Source organism: Crassostrea angulata, chromosome 6, assembly GCF_025612915.1.
Source record: "Crassostrea angulata isolate pt1a10 chromosome 6, ASM2561291v2, whole genome shotgun sequence".
Lineage (NCBI taxonomy): Eukaryota > Metazoa > Mollusca > Bivalvia > Ostreida > Ostreidae > Magallana > Magallana angulata.
Window position 1 is genome coordinate 8,880,797 of NC_069116.1, and position 19,865 is coordinate 8,900,661.

The following is a 19,865-nucleotide window of genomic DNA, read 5'->3' on the forward strand; positions in this document are numbered from 1 at the left end:
ATATCTACCAAATGATAGCCATCCTAAGTACGCTCCAACATCTGAAAATGATTAAAAACGATATCGATATGTGGATATTTATTTTCTAACAAATGACTTTAACAGAATTTGTTAATAACATTTATCATAAACGCGCGTGATTCTAAAGTGCTTAACTTTACAACAACACAGAACAAATTTTAATTAAAATGATCAATTGTTCTAGCAAGTGCAAAAAAAAAAAAAAACCGAAGCAAAAATAAAAACAAAAACATAAACAAAATTTAGAGACTTCTTTTTATGGATCATTATAAGATTTGATCTTGAAGATATGTCAGTAAAGTTTCAAGACTTTTTTTCATCTGCCATATTTCCAACTGATAATACACCATGATCCGATAAAGTTTCATTCTATGTATACCACCCACCAGTTTCAAAAACCACAAATGTGTCTGATAGTAATTAATTCAAATACCAGAATGTAATTCGGTCAATTACCAAATGGAATGTATATTATATCTTCCCATGTGCTAAACATTTGGCCCATTTGATAGAATAATTGCTCGTCTCTGATTAGGAGCTGCCGTTATACGATTACATTAAAAGCAATATTGTAATTACCAGTTAAGTTTAATTTGCGCACAAATGATCCCCTTTCTACTTAGAAGTTATTAGAAGAAGAAGAAAAAATCTTCAATGATCTAACATTTGTAAATTTCTGGAAACAATCTCCCTTCTGTGTCTTAACATTCTTTCAGGACCCGTTATTTGTTATGAGAGAGAGAGAGAGAGAGAGAGAGAGAGAGAGAGAGAGAGAGAGAGAGAGAGAGAGAGAGAGAGAGACTTTGCTGCACAAAGTTTGACAATTGTGTATTTTGGAATATAGGTTAGCCCCTTGCTGACTTTTAAAGAGACAACTAAAAATTTATTTTAAAAACTTGCGCTAAAAAAAACCCAGACACTCCGAGATTATTGCAATTAAAACAAAAATATCTTATCTCCTATTTCTGTTTTTATAGAATGATTAGTTTCTTCTTGTTAAATTCCTGATTTATAAAGATAAAATCCTATACCTTTTTTTAACGCAAAAAGATTATGCACATGCTGTAATAAATTTTCGCGTACAATTGATAAACAATACAAAACGTATTATAGTGTCATGACAAAGAATCACGAAAAATCGTAATTTAATTTCAGAACACTTCTGATGCACTTGTGGGATGATGAATCCCCTGGCGCTCAATTGGAGTAAATAAACAAATACTTTTTTAAAGCTTCAAATCTTTCCCGTACCTAGAGTTTGCGAACTAATTGACTTTCCCAAGACAAACATTTAATTTCTATGGACAAATATGTAAAGGTTCATGGTGTTCTAGCTACTCAATATGATCAAAGCACCAGTATCCGCTAAATTACCACGTGACTCACTGGCCCGTTGTCTGCGGTCCGCGACATTTATACAGTTCCATTAATGAGTCCTAAAATAGCCTTCTCGTATGGATTGCACTTTCTTAATCACTGAGAGAGAGAGAGAGAGAGAGAGAGAGAGAGAGAGTCATTGACGATGTAACCACCTGAAAACCAGCAAAAAAATACCGTTTTGTGTACTATAACTCGGCCCCCTTTAATACGTTTTATATTTGCCATGTTCGAAATAATGAAGTGTTGATCATCATCATCATTTCTCCCAGAACAACACCGGGAGACAAAACACACGTCGACAAACTCCCGTCACGTTTATTCTGGGATGTAGAAGACACTGCAGTCTTTGAATTTTCAAGCCAATTTCAGGTTCTTAAGAACCAAAGCATGCCGCCTAACAAAACAAGAGTATATCCCATTTCTTTTCATCTATCTACATGCATGATGGCTCTCTTTTCTAACAAAACAGGGAGCACTCTGTATTCTTGGAGAAACATCGGTATTTCAGAAGTTTTAAATCACCAGACAACTTCAATCTTAAATCTGATATAATATCAAAAGACCGAAAATAAGTTGAATCTCTTATCAAAGATTTTATCATTATAAAGTTTTATTTCGATTAAAAGAGTGTAAATTCTTCAGTTTGAACTACACTGTTAGAAGATAATTTTTCTTTTGATATTTTTAAAACTTTTTTCAAGATAGTATATAAATATAGATATACTTATGATAGACAGGTCATCCAATGTACGTTTTAAGGTAAATGACTTTATAATATAGCATACAATATCGTGTTAACAACAAAATCGTTCATCTTGTATTAACTTGAACATTGATCACATGCCATAAGAGTATTAATCAGTTTATGATTTTCCGGTATAATTAAACGGTAATGAAGACACGCAGATGGTTTCAAGGGAGGTTACAGCAACCGGTTGTCGGTAATTGAGGGAAAAAACTGACATAAAGTACACGCATCCATTAAAAGCCAGTTCATAAGCCTGTCTTGTCCTACGCAAAAATGTTTCAATTAAAATGTATGCTTAAACACTTCCCCCCCTACATCCCCGTCAAAACCGCTAAAGTGTGCATTACCATTCACAAAACGAATGCTCGTTTTTGTTTCCATCTTGTTCACAGAATGGTGCGTCTCGTCTCTGCTTTTTCCTCTTAAAGAGTACATAAAGAACAGAATTGATATTTTTTATTGCAATGATACAGCTCATTTTTTTTTAATTTTCTAAGAAAATTTCTCTCATTACTAGTATATAACTGTGGTAGGCTGAAGTAGAAATTCAAGTAATTTTGACATTTTCAATATCTGACAAGATTTTTACGAGGAGAATTACCAGCAAGCAAATTATCAGTAAGAAGCAGAACAACTCTACCACTAGCGTTGACTTAGGTATAGCCCTAAGGTGTAAATGCCCCAATCCTTTTATTCAATATAACACTAACACATAGAAGAGAAATCGCGGAGTTTGTATTAACAGACAAATGCATCTTGCTACAGGACTTGCATTTATAGTGGCAAAAAACCCACACATCAATCGTTTAGACTGGGATGATGTTAATACAGTCTTTGAGTTATCATCCACACAGTAAACAGGCCCGTCACGATTAGCGTTAATTGTATTAGGGGGCACCTTGTGTGTTCCCCTATCCAGTTGTCTATTCTACTCCAATCTTTGCAGCCATAGCTCGTTTTATCAAGACAGATTCAGATTCTTGTAAATTTTGTTTACAATCAACCATCTTTACGTTCAATCTAATTCCTCTAAAATCTTCATTTATAGAGAATTCTTCCAAACACAACACTATTTCTATCCTCTAAAATGGTTTGTCTTTTCCAAAATTATTAAGACCCAATTCGTAATAAATAGCACTTTTATTGATAACAAGCACAACAGTAACAGAACAATCTAACATATTACTCCCAGAACAACACGTGTACGACTGTGCTACCGATATGGCATCTGGCGCTTACTTATGATCATTGCCCATTTCCTGAATCCTAACTTTTTAATTCAACTTGACAAGGTGAAGGCCGTCTAATTTAACATTTATTTCCTGTATATTTCGACTGTTTCTCCAAGCATGAGAGACAAACAATTTTGATTTGTGAACTTTCAACCCGTTTTAAAAAAAAGTTTATCATCTAGCAATTCTGCTAAAGATAGGACTTAGTAATTGGCATATTTCGGTAATTTTGTTGGTCCCTTATACTTTCTTGTTACAATTAACTATCATTTTCGTTATAATGAACAATTATAAAAAGAGCACATACCTTAATAAAAATATAAAAAGAATGAAAATGTAAACTGTGCGTCACCCTCTCTTTTAGTCTTAAATTATTTGCACTAACTGACCATCACTCTCAGTCAAGGGGGGATTCGCCACAAAATCAACACTCTTATTAGAAACTTCACTGAATCCAATAGGTTCGTCAATTTCTATGACTGGGTGTTCTAAACTGATGTGTCCATTTCCTAGTGTAAACGAGTACGCTTTGCGTATGTTTGAATCACTCGGTGGCTGTAAAATGTCTTTTTGTATCCTTGGCACATGGCGGGGTTGGAGCGATTGGGTCCTTCTGAGCCCACTTCCCACATCGCCATTTTGATTAGTTTTGCGTTGCAAAAGTGACATTCGAAACGACGATGTTCTTCTTATACTTCCCTTTCTTTTATCTTTGTACCTAAGATGCTGAAATTTTCTCCTAGTGTAATTGTAGAAGGAATTTCTAAGAATTTTATTTCTAATGCCGTAAACTGCCCCATTCGTCATTGGAGCCGCTTGATATAGAGTCGTCACTACAGAGAACACCATCGTGTGAATGTACTCCCTTCCAATACACGCCTCGATAACTATCACAATGGAATAAGGAATGTAAGTGAGAGCAAACGCGCCTATTAACTGAAATATTGTCATCATGGCTTTCGTGCCTTTGATGGACGAGGAGTTCAGCTGAGTGGCTTGACTGTTGGGGGCAATAGGAACCTGTACCACGCATGCCATTCTTACCATTGTTGCAGCTATCCTGCTGCTTTGAGTCCGTGCAATTTTGAAAATGTGTGTATAGCAATACACCATCACTGATAATGGAAGATAAAACATGACGACCACAGCGATACCTAGGTACCAGTGGCCCGGCAAATGAAGGTGGTTTATGAAACAGATTCCTTGGATTCTATGAAATACGTATTCATTTCCTCCAAACAATGGTGGAAGAGCTATCAAGATTGCAAACAACCAATAAATGCTAAATATACATGACATCTTTTTAATGGTAGCTGTTAGAGAATGATGAAGTGGAGAAGCGATTGTATTATACTTATCCCAGCTCAATCCCGCTATAGTCCATGCAGTCACTAAAGTGAAACTAGATTGCAAGAATCCATAGATTTGACATGATATTTCTCCACCGATCCAGCGTCCGGTGAGAACGACCACAGAGGAAAACATCGTTGTTATCACAGACGAAAGAATCCCGATCACCGCTAGATGGACCAAGAGAATATTGCGAACGGATCTCAGTCGACGGTTCGGGACTATTGCAATGATAATGAACACATTTAACGCTGATCCAACGACGGTGAAAATCAGTAGGAATACCCCGGATACTATGTCCGGCCCTCCCCTCTCCCATCTCGGCACGGAAAGTCTCCCCGAGGGTTTATACACAGTGTTATTAAAGGTCTCGTCCCAGAAAGAATAGTTGACACGGTCAGTAAAATTACTTGCGTGGACGATCATGTTGGACTGTAATCCACCATGCCGTAAAGGTGCACGGATACCTCAGCTCCTGTTTAATTCATTATTCATGGCGGTCATCATAAGGCTAATGTTTATAATGCCAAATCAATCGAAATTCAATATAGCGGTTTTTATCGCTTAACGACTCTCCTGGAACGCTTAAGACAACTGTGTATATCACTATCTTTTAGTGAAAATCCCAAAGCTTCATACACAATTCCACTGTTTGTCGATCCGATTGCTGACAGCTGATTGGCAAAAGCATCCGTTTTACCACTTTCAAACACATTCGTATATATTCAATCTGTAAAGTTGCGATTTGGCAGTACTCCACGGCTCCATGAAATCGTGGTTTTCTGGAGATGCATCACAACACACCATTTACAAGTCGGTAGGAGCTTCCCATTAAGGCTCATTTACATAATTTGAAATATAATCAAGTACCCTCTAATCCGTTTGATATATAAATGGTAGAAATCTGAACATCTTCCTCGGGAAAAGATGGTGTGATGCCGTTAGGTTTGGTCTCAAAGAGGAGCTGAGTGCGACTGTTTCGCTGCGAGGCTGAAACTTTACACTTATTCATTCCCCTCTATCTCCTGGATTTTTCATCACTGCAACCAATTTATTTTTAGAACAGAAGCTTTTCATGAAGGGTAATCACTACCGCAAAAATCTGCAAAAGTAGGTAAAAATAGAATCTTGTTTCCAGATGGGATGATAGCGTCCATTGCCTCTAAGTGGGGGATTTTTAATGGCGTTTCGCACGTTTCGGACCGTCATCACAACATTTCCTCCGATCAGCAGCACCACAGATAACCATATGTTGCACTGTCTCTATCACCTTTTTATCCGTTAAGTTCAAAATCTATCTGTAACCGGTAGAAAAAAAAGATGACAATCAGTTTGTGGTACTTACCAGTTAATGTCACCAGCACTACAGTCTTCCTCAATTGTGTGGAGTACTTGTTATAGTGCGATTAAAGGTTTTCCAATAAACTGCTGCTCCTTGATAATAGGCGGTTTCATCAATCTACTGTCTTTGTTTATGGTACGTAATGGTTGTTTGTCTTTCTGTCCCCGGGGGAGTCCCCTGTTCATCGGCAGCACGCGCGTCCCTCCCCTAACGGTCGCGTGTTTAAACGATTTTTCTTGAAGCCATCTTTTATTGGTAATAAGAATATAGAACATGTACATCATGTAAATGAAATTTGCAAATCATCTTTCATTTATCTATGGAATCATTTACCGCATGGTGTTTTTTGTTTAGTTTTTTTAGTTGTTTTTTTTTTTGTTTAGGTAAAAGGGAATCATTTCATTCACAAACTTGATTAAATACCTTGTTCAAAACACATCTCAGAGAAATTAAAGATCAAGGAACATGTTATTTTCGGTATGCTTACTTATATTCTTCCATATCCTTGGTTATATCTTTTGATCTTTACACGAGACTTAAATATCAATTAAGGGTCAAGGTCATTGATATAGATTAAAGGTCAAAATTGCATCCATAAAATTTTATCATCGTCGAAAACATTGTGTTTCAGAAACAAATTACATATGTATATGTTTCTACGTATTGTTTGGAATTTTTTTCTATATTTTAAATGAGATGATCTCTTACAAGATTGCCAATATTGTATACTTCTGTAATTGAGAGCGACGTTGTAATCCTTTTACTTACATAAAAACCGAAAGCCGGTTTTTAAAACGAGATGCAAAGAGCGCAAGTTTCGCCTTCCCATCTGATTGAAATCACAGGCTTAATCGAAGGTTCATTACTCTGTTAGTAATTACACTAATTAACTCTGCTATATTTAGCTACACAACGTAATCAAAGAGTATTGCAAAGCAAAGTCAAATATTGACTCGTTACAGACCGCGGAGTGATAAATGAGTGCGGAGGGCATATGTGTAAATCCCCCGCTGGACTAAGTCGTATTACATCACTCATGATGTTACTGCGCGGTCAAATCCAGAAACAGTGAATCGATTTAGTGAGTGATTGTAGCTTGTTTCATTACTGCATTATTAACAACGGCTATATTACATTATTCGTTAATTGCTCACATCCATGAAATAAAACATATATTTTTATTTAAAAGATGAAACGTTTCTTCTTTTCAAATATATGATCAGTTTTTCTTTTTTAAAGTTGATATATCTATTTGCGGCATTTACTACATGTAGTATTTCAAATCATTCAGGATCTCGAAAGCAAATATTGATAATATATTGAAAACAACATAAAACGAGATCACAATTTTTTCAGGTGATTCAATTTAAGTCTAAGTTGATATAGGGTAGATTTCATTTTTTCAGGACTATTTTTTTTAATCGTATCAATAACTGATATATTTTCACTAGGTATTATAATCAAAGCACAGTAACGAGTTATTACTGATTTAAGAATGTGTGTCAAATACTGCGTAAACTAGGTCATGATGATGTAGTTTCTAATTGTAGAATGACGATCTCCGAGTACATGTTAGTATTGTCCTTTCTGATTTATTTTATGAAATAATTAATGAATTTTCATTATCAGGGACGTGCGTGTATATACTATACGTTCCGGATTTTCATATCGCTGGTTGCATTGAATTATTGGCAAAAAATTCAAGGTGTTATGCAACTCATCGAAAAACAGATCATTTAGTAATGCAAGATGATGATTATAAATTGTATAAGTATGATATTTACAAACATTATTTATCACAGCATCACTGAGGAGGGGAGTTTATGATGACTAACTCCGCTGTCTAGTTAGATGTAAATAAAAATATGCATTGGACATCAGTGCGAAACTAGTCATAGAAAGGATATTTCATATCTGCATTGATAACTTCACTTTTTTCTTTTATCAAATAACATTTTAGCGATGTGATAAAAGTTGTAGATAAGGAAAATTGAACGCCGAAATAATCAACATTTTATAAATATTCAAGTAAAACCTTAATTTTCTAGCCTATTGATATGATTTCTGGATTTATTTAGTAGGTTCTCGACTTATTGATAATATTTTTTATTTCAATAATTTTCGGTTAGAATCATGTCTGTCCTTTTTATAGTTCGAGTCATTGCAACATTTTCTACTGAAAAAATGTAAAGCAATCTTGGGGGGAAATTAATTAACTCTCATATGTCTGATGTACATCAACTCTTTTTCAAAAAAAAATCTTTTAGGACTAACCGTTACAAATAAAAAATTTCGCCGCATTTCAGATTTGTTTCTTAAAATAAAGCTAATCAGAGGTCAAACTGTCTTTGGAAGTAAGGAGGAAAATGTCAATATATTTTGATATAAACGCGCTAACCGTGCTGACGAGAAACTGTGAAAAATATTTGACCTTTCGAAATGTAAAATAAAATCAAAGTACTGAAAGTACTGAAAAGCGCTAAGTCGGGAAGAAAGTGTTAAAAATACATGTATATCGATTGATATGAAAATACATGTAAAGAATCATATTGCTCGTTATTGAGAAAAATGCACTTACTCAGAATTCAGAAATGATGTAGAATTTGGATCTGTCTCAGTTATAGAATGCATAATTCTTTTTAATGATTAATGCATGTTGTCGTGTTACATGAAAACAAAATACTGATGACAGACTTTTTAAAAAATCATAATAAAAGCATTTCGCAATAAATGTAAGCATAAATGGTTATCCATTTGACTGTAAAGTCAAAATTTACAATTTACAGTATAACAATCTGCCTTAAGCCATGTTGAAAAAATGCTTGATTTTAAAATTTTAGCTATTTCTGGAAATCGATATCATTTGTAGTAATTTTATAATGATATTGCTTGTTAGTTTTAAACAGATTTCGCAACTGTTTAGCAGAGCTGCAGAGTGCGTGCTTCTTGTGAAGAAAATAAAGACAGATCTGCCTTGCAGGGAATGCTACTTATTCTTCAAAATATAAGATTTGGTATTTGAACAATATTTCCAGCCTTTTTTTACAATACACCATGCAAAGACCCCTAATGTATTCACATTACCTGATGTTAGAATATCAAAATGGAGTCGCTTCTTTTCATTTAAGCATCAACTAGACGGTCTCTTCTGAGGTATATTTTAGGGTATATCATTGAATTTGATGAAGTCTAGCTCATATCTCATCAGACGTAAAAAGTATCGTGTTTTTAACAAGTTTTATTTAAAGGATGTTGTCATGGACGCCTATGCAGATGTCACAACAGTATTTCACCGTACTAGGTTCACGTCTAAACCTAGCTGAGGCAAAACCATTCCCGAATTCTCCTTCGAATTTGGGCCGTTTCCGCCTGCAACAGGGGCTACCTTTTTATGGATGAAAAAAAATAATGTGTAAGATGTCTGACTATTCACGTTTTGAAACAATGCGAGCTAGGTCATTTTTTGTGATGTGTGTTGTTTTTTATGGGAAAAGGGGTGATAAGTTCTTGGCTTGTGGTCTTGTGCTTTTCAAGCACACGTGTAACTTCGACGTAAAAAAAAACCTCTCGTGCCTTGCTTGTGTTTTTGATACTAAATTGGAGAAGAAGTGTTGTTTTAAAAAATATCAAAAAGATTTTCGCAGAAGTTTGTTTTGAATTTTTAACTTGTATCTAAAGATGCGCATTTATGGTAGGGATATATAGTAAACTTTAATACTGTAGTGACACCTGCAATACATACAAGGTCTGCCGGAAAGGCCCGAGAAGTTGCCATTGGATGGAGGAACTGTTTTCACCAGCGTAACAGAGGTCGTATTAAAGAAAACCCGTAGCCATGTAATAGGGTACGGGTTCTTTTAGAAAAATTGAACTCAGATAGAAAACTTTTAGTATATTTTCGACGTTATCAAGCAATATTAAATTGGCAAGAAGTTTTATTTCATATATACCAATATAATGGGTATCACATAATAAGCGAATTCATTTAAATATCTAAGTTATATTTAATTCATAGCAATGTTGAATCTTACACATTTTTACTGTTACTAAGTGTTTTTATTAATGCGTAATTTGTCCATACTGCACATAAATTAAATCATTAATAAAATCATATTTGCAAATTAAACGAGGTAAGCTGGTATCATTTTATAAAGATTATTACATATATTTACTGTAGTATTTCAAGTAACTCGACAGTTTTATTTTTTTCATAAATAATAATCAAATCATTGGTTTTGGATAATTATAAAATTACATATCAATGCAAATTGAAAGAAAAATATTTCTGAAATATTGCATACAGGAAACAAAGCCTAAAATAATGTTTATAAAAAGCAGCACAAATTATCGTGAAAAGGGCCCGGTGTTAATTGAAAAATTTTATATATATAAATTCTATATTTTTATGTGATATTTTTATATATATAAAATGTAATGTGTTACAGTTATGAACACCATGTTCATAACTGTAACACATTACATTTAAAAACACTCAAAACCTTGATATTGTACAATTATCCAATTATTACTAAACACATAAAACACAATTTAATGCATATAACATCCATTTTTTCTCGAAATAAATCATTATGACATGGCTTTTGGAGCACCCGTATCCGATATAATTATAATAATGACATTTAAATGAAACTTATTGTTAATTTAATACTGGAGAACAAATGCATCTGCATGCAGGATAACTTGAAGATAATTAAGTTCCCCCTACTGCATAGTTATGATTTTTACAGAGTACGACTTCTCCATGATACGACTTCTCCAGCATCCGCCAGTAGGTGGCGGTATATAGGAAACGCGAAAACGAAAGTGGAAGTAGGTTTAGAAATCTGGCGACAAAAAAGCGCTGCAGCTATGCTTAGCGCTTTAAAAAAGGAAGAATCAGCTTTATACAGTTTTAGTTCATGTCCTTATGCACTTTTCTTCAGAAATCGGAAAAAAATATATTTAGATAAATACGACAATGTAAAAACAATGCTTAGTACTAATTAAGATCCATTTTATACGAGAAAGATTTGTAATTACAAATTTGATAAATTTGAATCGACTGAAAGTGTTGAAAATATAAAAATGTTTTATGTACTATGTTTTATGGAAGTGTTTAGAAATACAACTATTCTTTTGATGGCAGGTTCTACTTACGTTTATTCATGCAAAATCGAATAAATCATAAATTTGAAATATCTATAAAAGTAACAATACTCCATATGTATATAAAACAAAGTCACACACATGAAATGAAATGTTTTTATTCAAGAAGGATAAGTTCAAAATCACACTTTTCATAAATATATTATACATGATACAATGACATCTTCAATTTTAACAAACCCAGCAAACGTAGATAGTCGTTGTGTTTGGGGTAGGGGAAGTCGCCTGTAAAGGAAACCAAATCGTTCGTTCTTTTATAATTCTATCCTCCATCTAAGAATTTAATTGAAATATTTGTGACGTGTGGCAGACAGACAAATAGAACCATTTTAACAAGAGCTTGGATTTTGGGTAGGTGCGTCAAACAGCAATGTGACGTAGGCCTGTCTATTTCCCTGCTAGCCACTCAGCCATGGCTCTTTGAAATCAACAAGATTTCTCTGGCTTTTGAGCTAAAACTACGCAATCGGTGCATATTTCGCTTGAAACCGCGTCTTTAATAACTTGTTTTGAAGCAAGAAATGAATAGCTAACCGTCCAACCGAAAGTCAAAGGTCTTGTTAAAATGATTCTAAGAGGATTCAAGAAAGAAGGGATTTGATTTAGGATTCAGACACCTCGATATTGGTTCACCATGAATCTTCAACATGGGGATTTTTACATGTCTCTTTTCTCCGTCTTTACCGACATTATAACATTTCATTTCCAATTCACAAAACTGTTTTCTCTTTTGATTTAAAAAGTACATTTTCTTCAATTGTGCAAGTATTGAATTCAAACCATGATAAAACGTATTATTAGCAATGTTTAAGAAGATAAAGAAAAATTCATACGTAAATGGATTTTTTAAAAACATTCAATTTTTAGGGATCCATAGAAGTGCTTTTTCCAGGTTTAATTCATCTGTTAGCTAATGAAATTTGTCGGTCACTGGTCCAAGTCTGAAAATGATTTAACTAATCTAAGTGTCATCTCTGAGATCAGAACAAAGCTTAAGTGTGTAGGCGTTACACGTGAGACAAGGATAATTTATCTAATTGTTCAAAGACCATGGGATAACCTCTGTCGTAAAAGACAATATCCTCAGAAAACAACGAACTCGTTTGTGAAAACCATTATGTGTACACTGTTAGAGAGGCTGCTCCCAAAGGATTACATGTTAATGACAAATACATGCAAAGTAAGAAAACACTGCAGCGCCGCGCGGACAGCGATGAGGCACTTATCAGAAGCATAGGGTTTGATGCCTCCTCCGCAACCATATCACAAAATTGTTTTGACACTAAATATATATCCTCTCCTTTCTTCCTGATGCCATTGTATTTATCAGACAAACTCCCTCAAATCTACTTAATGCTACGTATAAAAGGATGACGAGTTCCTTTGTCCTCGGAAAACGTACTCTTGTGTCGACTAAGACATTTGCCCTTGGTTTTTACCGCGTGAACATGGTGACTAGACTGATATAGCAATGCATAATGGCCAAACTTAATTTTTTTACAAAGTAAATGTACTTGTTTTGCCTTGATATAGTATGTGTATGAGTTTCATAAGTTCATGAGCGCTGTTTGTGAAGCAGTGCTTACGTCATGAGGAAACTACAGTTTGGGCAGTACGACGAAGAATCAATGAGTGCGTCATGAGAAAAATTGACGTAAATATCATATTTTACGACGATGTAGGACGGAAAAGCAACAAGTTTAACACACATATTCACCTGACGACTAATACAGATGCTCAAAAAAAAAGTCAATGTATTTTAGCAGTGTCTGCGGTAAAAAGCCGATTTCAATGCAAATATACACTCTGAGAATTGCTTTGCGACAACAGTTTTCTTTGGTGACTGTCGTGAACGAAGGCGTTCTATTTTTAGATCTCTTAAGGAATTATTATGACTTGTAAAGCTCGAACAATAAATCCATCATAAATGCAGCTAAACTAATTACTGTATTGCAAGAGTTGCATAATTGTTATCTGGTTAAGATGAGAACAAAGAGAAGTCATAAAACAGATGAGTTTACGGTACAGGGAGAACGGAGATCGTCAGTTGAGAGAATGAGAGAGAGAGAGAGAGAGAGAGATTGTTAAAGGGGCAAGATCAAGAAATTTAGATTTCCCTGTACGGTCTCCTCATTCACCTCAGCAAATGTCCCAATTTTGAACAAAATACTAGTTTTAAAATCAATGTAAATAACATCGCATTACATTTATCTAGCATGTTTGATTCACAAAACTTACTTTAAAAAATAACCTTTTTTTGATTCTCATTTCTTCACGTTACTTTGAGCAATTTTTTTCGGGGGGTGGGGGGGGGGGGTGGCTATATTTTATTGATGATTTGCTTGCATGCCTACGTATAACTTTTGTCCCAATCTTGAATGATTTTTAAGATATTCCTGTTAATGTAAATGTAGCATACTAGTATATCGATAATAGAGCTTGTCTACAAGGGTCATGAATTTGGTCACACATGTCGATAAAGTGCACTGGTCACTAGACTGGCAAGAAGTGCATGGGCGTTATTTGCCTGCTTTCGTCATCCACGACACAAGTAATGCATTTATTACATCGTTTTTGGACTATTATGAAAATAGAAACACTAAACTAACGAAACAGATTTGCATAACATGCATTTTTTAACTCTTTGCTTTAGAATGTTATACTTTTACATAACACGTTATTATCTCTGGCAAACTAACGTAAACATAATATGTTCAGATCCATCCGTTATAAGACGGATATATGTTTTAAAAAGATCGTTTTCCTGACAACTCCAGAAGGCATTACGTCATCAAAAATGTAAATGAAAACAGTGCTCGGGAAAGTTTCTCCAACGTCAACATCGATAAAAGTGACATTCAGTGAATACATTCTTACTTCTTTATTTCAGAATACAGAACGATTGTTAGATTTTCTATCCTTTCAGTAATGTTTTTTATATTATAACACAATGCCATTTTTACAAGGAAAGTCACAACAAGAAAAAGTTATTTTTTAGCAGAAAAAAAGTTCAGAAGTCGGTCAGAATTGATCTTATTTACAGAACATCAGGTTATACATAACGTAAACGTGTTTTTGTGAAACATTGATTACTTTCTTTTTGTTTCTCATGTTTAATCTTCTCTAAGAATTTTTTCATTAGCCTGTTATGAATTTCAAGCTTTTGACTGTTATGGAATAATGATGTATTTAAAGAAAATTGTGATTGATACATGCTGAAATTTTACAAAAACCAAAAACACAAAAAGGCTTATTCGAAAAATGTGGAATAATATTTAATATACGAAGTCAGGTAGTGCCATTTGTGAAATAGCAAGAGACCGTTCTTCTAGATACAAAAAAAACCCAAAGCGCTGGACAAAAAAAACCCCCGTTATGACTGAAAGAAACTATTGAAATATTAACGAAATGATCATCATTTTATATATTTTATACTAGAAGTTCACATAAAAAATATAAAGTTTTAAATCAGCGTGATTCAGTTCTTATTTTTAAAGTTTTATCATCTGGTGAGCGATTTTAATAGCAATATGGCGGCCTTCGGTTCCTTCAGATTTTATCTGTTGTATTCTGATGACATTCTGACAACCACCGTCTATATTTGCCTTGAATAGCGAGACGTTGTTCCCCCTTTGATATCAAAGACTTTTATGTGTTCCCAAAAGGCAAAAAATGTTCCATAAATAACGGTTATAGCAGTCAAATCGATATTTATCATACACAGAAAGTAATAATTTCTGTGAACAAAATAATACAATGTCTCCTAGTTTATTGGTAGGATAAATCTATAATAGATAGCTGGAAGAAAACAGCTGTGCTCTTGTCTAATTGTCCCCATTGTCTGTCGGAGAACATAATCCGGAAGAATCCTCCAGCGTTTGTTTTCTGTTTACCAACACATATTAATATCGCAATTTCTTGACTGTTAGATGTAACACTATATTCAGCTCTTTTTTAATAGGTTAGAAAATTCAAAATTCCGGATAAAGCAGAAGGGTTTCCTAATATTACGTATAGAGCTTGGAAACAGAACAAATAGGCAAATATTCTATTTTTCAACTGTTCAAAACAACCCAGATTCACTAAGATTCAATAGTACCACAGACGAGATTAACGAAGACAAGTTTTTGTTTCCACGTGTTACATTTGACTGAAAACGGGATAAGATAATGTCGAAGCTATCATGTCTTTTCTGTGCAAATCTTTCTGTGATATCTTTAATAAAAACGAATAGCGTTATTTTTCAATTCAATGTCTTATGCAATAAATACAGGTCTTGCTGAAGTGTTCGTTGCACATACAGTTAAAAAAGACAAAGTTCGTTTTTCCCATACTAGTATCTTCATTAACAATGTTCTAACAGTAAAATCACGTTATGAATATATAAGGCTTTTTTCGTCAAAACATGTATAATGGTTGGCCAATAAAACGCGAAAAGTGCGCGAGTCAATCTTACATCAAATCAATTATCCACTTCACTCAAAACAATGCAAGATACGTGAATTGTATTTACAAGATAGATATTGTATTTTGGCTATATCAAGGGTTGTATGAACTAGAGAGGAATCTGATATTGCGACTACAGTCTCTATTCCGTATTTTAGATACAAGTACGTGTACTAGGATGCGTGCAGGATCCAGTGCAGACAGTTTGTCTTACGAAACCAAGTGACCAATTTTTAAACAGTTTTTTTCCTCAGTAAACATAAAAAGAACCCCGAAGTCTGAACGATGCATGAAAGAAATCGCCCACCATCCTCTTCCTTTTTTTTTTTTAAATAAAATTCAAAAGAATCACCAAATTCAATCACTCTTTATCATCTACGTATCTAGGAATATTTTCAAAACTTCAATGAGTCTGATGGAACCTGACTTCTTAAATAATTTCACTCGGCTTTGCACAATTATGATTGTTTTAATGTGTTTTTTTCGTGACATCCATAGATAATACAAACTCAACATACGTGTAATGCATATGCATTTTTTATCAACACAAAGCTGTAGCTGATATATAGTGTTCCAAAGGGTATATAAAACCGAAAATACTCTCTGTTTTCTCAGAACATAATATTTATGTTAATGTCTTGGTTGGTGTATGATCATTTTTTACTCATACTTTAGATTACAGGTGTTTTTATGGAATATTCCATTTGTTTGAGCTTAGCTTGGGATGATGCATCTAAGTATGCACTCTTACATAAGGTTATATTGATGTAAAGGATGGGAAATTATGTTGTAACTTTACTCATAGTGAAAGCTTGAATTTCAGGAATCTAAACATCCCTGTTGAGACACAAAATACTGATGTATTGCAGGTGTTACAACGCATCCCTCGCAAAAACCAGGATCGGCGTCTTGTAATCATTTTTTTTATTTTTAAAATTGGTGCATCTTATTTAAAATTTTGGAGTTGGATGGGATTAAGATTATTTAATACACAGAATATCCTCTGTCACTCTATTTTCTCTTATATAAAATGCGATATGTACCGTAAATATATTTTTCGAATTACAACTGCTGATGACGTATTTATTAAAGAAAAAAATAAAACAAAAGATTGCTTACTATATCAAATGTTTATTTTGATTTACTATGTAGAACTTGAATTTAAATAGACAGACATCTCTAGCTAAATACGAACTAAATGTATATTGGTCATAAAATAGAAATCATTTGTTTAAATACTATTCATCACATACAACTCTCATTTCAACGTGCATATTTTAAGGAAATGCGCCTAAAACAAAATCCTTCGCCAAACATATGACGAAGGATCTCATTTGTTAACAAAAGAAATAAACATATTTTTCTGAATCCAGATTTGGGTGCCGTTCTCAGATTCTTCAGTTTAAAAAAAAAACATTTTGTTACAGAAAATAGCTTATTAACAGATCTAGAAAAATGTGACTAAATGTTAGCCATTCGTCGGCGCCTGGATGTATAATAAATATTGCAATTGGTAACACCAGAAACTTCTATAATCAAGTAAAAAATCCTTACAAATGGCTTAATCAGCAATTGTTTTAAAGTACACTCCAATCACCTTTTTTCGCAAAAAATCAGTAGACTTTGGCTCGAAGCGACGGCGATTCTTCTGTCGTTTAGATGCTTGTAATGCGCAGTTCGTTCTGACGATGGATTTTACTTGTCTCAGAATTTCATTTAACCCGGAATCTTAAAATCGTGACCCTGAGGAAATACATAGGTCTTCATTTTTTAAAGACGATTTGAAATAAAAAGTGTGATTTTCATCAGAGAGTCTCCATCAATCATCAACATAATTAATGCTGTCTAGAGTTTTTATTCTTAAACAACTGTGAATATTTTACTTTATTTTAAATTAAACTTATCGAACTACGAGTACCTTTCTTCTATATGATGCTACCTGATTGACGGGTTATATCCTACCTTTGTTCGTGCTCAAAGTGCTTATAGGAAAAAGCTAGCAGACACTGTGTGATTTACGTCTTTACAAACTACAAGAGCTAACACTATTTATCAAATCTGGCCTAATTCTTATTAAGAAACAATCACAAGAAAATCTGGAAAATTACCCAATAAAGAACGCAAACCAAACTTAGCACAAAATGTCCTGACCCCCGTTGGTCCATTTCCATTGATTGCACGCAATCAGCGTTATTATAACAGACCGAAGTTCAAGACCTCCTAGTGATGGATGAAGATATCACCGACGTAGCAAACACGTGCCCGGTCTCCCCGGAACCCTAATGCTGATTGATTTATAGATAGATCCAGGAAACCTTACCAAAAAGGCTTAGGATTTTCTTTTCCTCTAATTTCTTATTAGTTTAGTCCCGTCGACGTAATAAGTTGGGTCAGACCAGTGAGCATTATATTGATATTACAACAGAGCGCCAGGATTGGAACAGCCGCGCTATTGTCACTGTCGGTCTCTGGAACTAATGCTTCAATCATAATGTTTTCTTCTAACATAAAATATTTGCATTTACATCGTAAATGACAGTTATCAGATCAATTGCTTTAATATAGCTGTAGTGCTACAGTTCTGAAACCACTAAGATGTCTCTACCGCTTTCACTTTGATTTCCTTTATCATTAAATAAAAAATTGTTTTTAACTCTTGTCCCTGGATGTTGTGACTTTATTACTACATTGACCGTGAGTCTAAGCTTGTATGTAGTACTGTTTATGTCCTTGATAGAGCATTTTCAATAATGATGTGTCCTATTACAATAATTGTTGTTGAAAGTTTATAAATATAATCACTGTGTTTTAGTTTGCTTTACACAACGAAGTCAAAAATTAAAATGATAAAAGCTAACCAGCCTTTTCCAAAGACAAAGAGTTACGAGTTCCCAGAGTATATTCGAATATATGTTTTCTGAAATAGGTCCTTTGTGAAACTCATTAGACTATTTAAACAAAATCATTTAACTGGAATTTGCGATTGTCAAAGTAGTATATAGATTAGATAGAACAAAATAGTTAAGTTCGTTTAAATAATGATAAAAATATTCTGTATTTATAAGGATAGCACAGTTAGTTTATGGAAACTAGTTCTTTTGGTGGTCCTAAAAAGGTATTTACAAACAGCAATTATATACTTCCACTGATTATTGATCAACCTTGTTGCTTTTAACGACCCTCGACAGATCTATGATAGGTCGCTAGGCGCGACCAGATATGGAAAAAGGTCAAAGGTCAAATAATCTCTCTCTCTCTCTCTCTCTCTCTATATATATATATTTGAAAGTAGTGTAAGTTTTAACGTGCAATTTATTTACTAATTGAACCTTTAAATACAGATATAACTGCAGAATAGAAGAAATATAAGCATATTGGTTCCTGTTCGATCCCCTACAGTGTATACCTATCGATGTACATGTACTTGAATAAACGATTGCGAATCAACTCATTATCATTTGAAATGTACGTGCCCGGTACATACGTACGGAAAACTCTTTGTCAGTATTCTTGTCCTCCAGTTGATGATTATATTTCGGACACATTTATCTACAAATTTTGATATTTTGATGTGTTTTTGTTATCAAAAGCAGTATTTTCGGCGCTTAATAAAAACAACGAAGGTAGCGTATTGCTAACATGATTCATGGGGCAGAAGCCACGCTTTCTTACAATGTTACAAGTTACATATGTCTTTCATTTCTTTCAACATTTTATCATTCTCCGCAGTGGCTATGTAAGATACACCATGTATTTTTTTTTGAGGATTAGTTTCCTCTGCTGTTCAAGACTTGTACACAAAAATCATATATTCCGTTACACAATAACTCGAATACACCTGCTTCCAACCAATTCCTCACATCAAAGACCATCATCACAAACTCATCTGATTCATCCACTGAAGCACCTGGATTGAAAACCTCGACACTTTGAAGATTGAAAAATAGATTAAATTCAAATGCTAAATACAAATATTATAAAAACTTTTCAAAAACAAAGTTCGTGACTGAGACAGGTGCGTGTATCAGGCGCGGGATCGTCCTGTATCCTAGGTCAGGCTGACAGGACGCACTCCTAGACACCCTCCTAGGAATGGCTGTTCCTTCTGTCTGCGTCTAGGAAGGTGAAACTTTCGTGAAGCCTTTGATTGCATCATTTGGAATTGTTCCCAAAGAGAAAA

General features: G+C 34.1%; 1 protein-coding gene across 1 annotated transcript; it reads right to left on the reverse strand.

The window, feature by feature from the left end:
• Positions 1–2,588: 2,588 nt before the first annotated feature.
• On the reverse strand, positions 2,589–6,193 carry LOC128190787 (histamine H2 receptor-like). The gene has a single exon (XM_052862981.1). The coding sequence runs from the start codon at positions 5,155–5,157 to the stop codon at positions 3,748–3,750; it is 1,410 nt and encodes a 469-aa protein (XP_052718941.1). The 5' UTR covers positions 5,158–6,193; the 3' UTR covers positions 2,589–3,747.
• Positions 6,194–19,865: the final 13,672 nt, after the last annotated feature.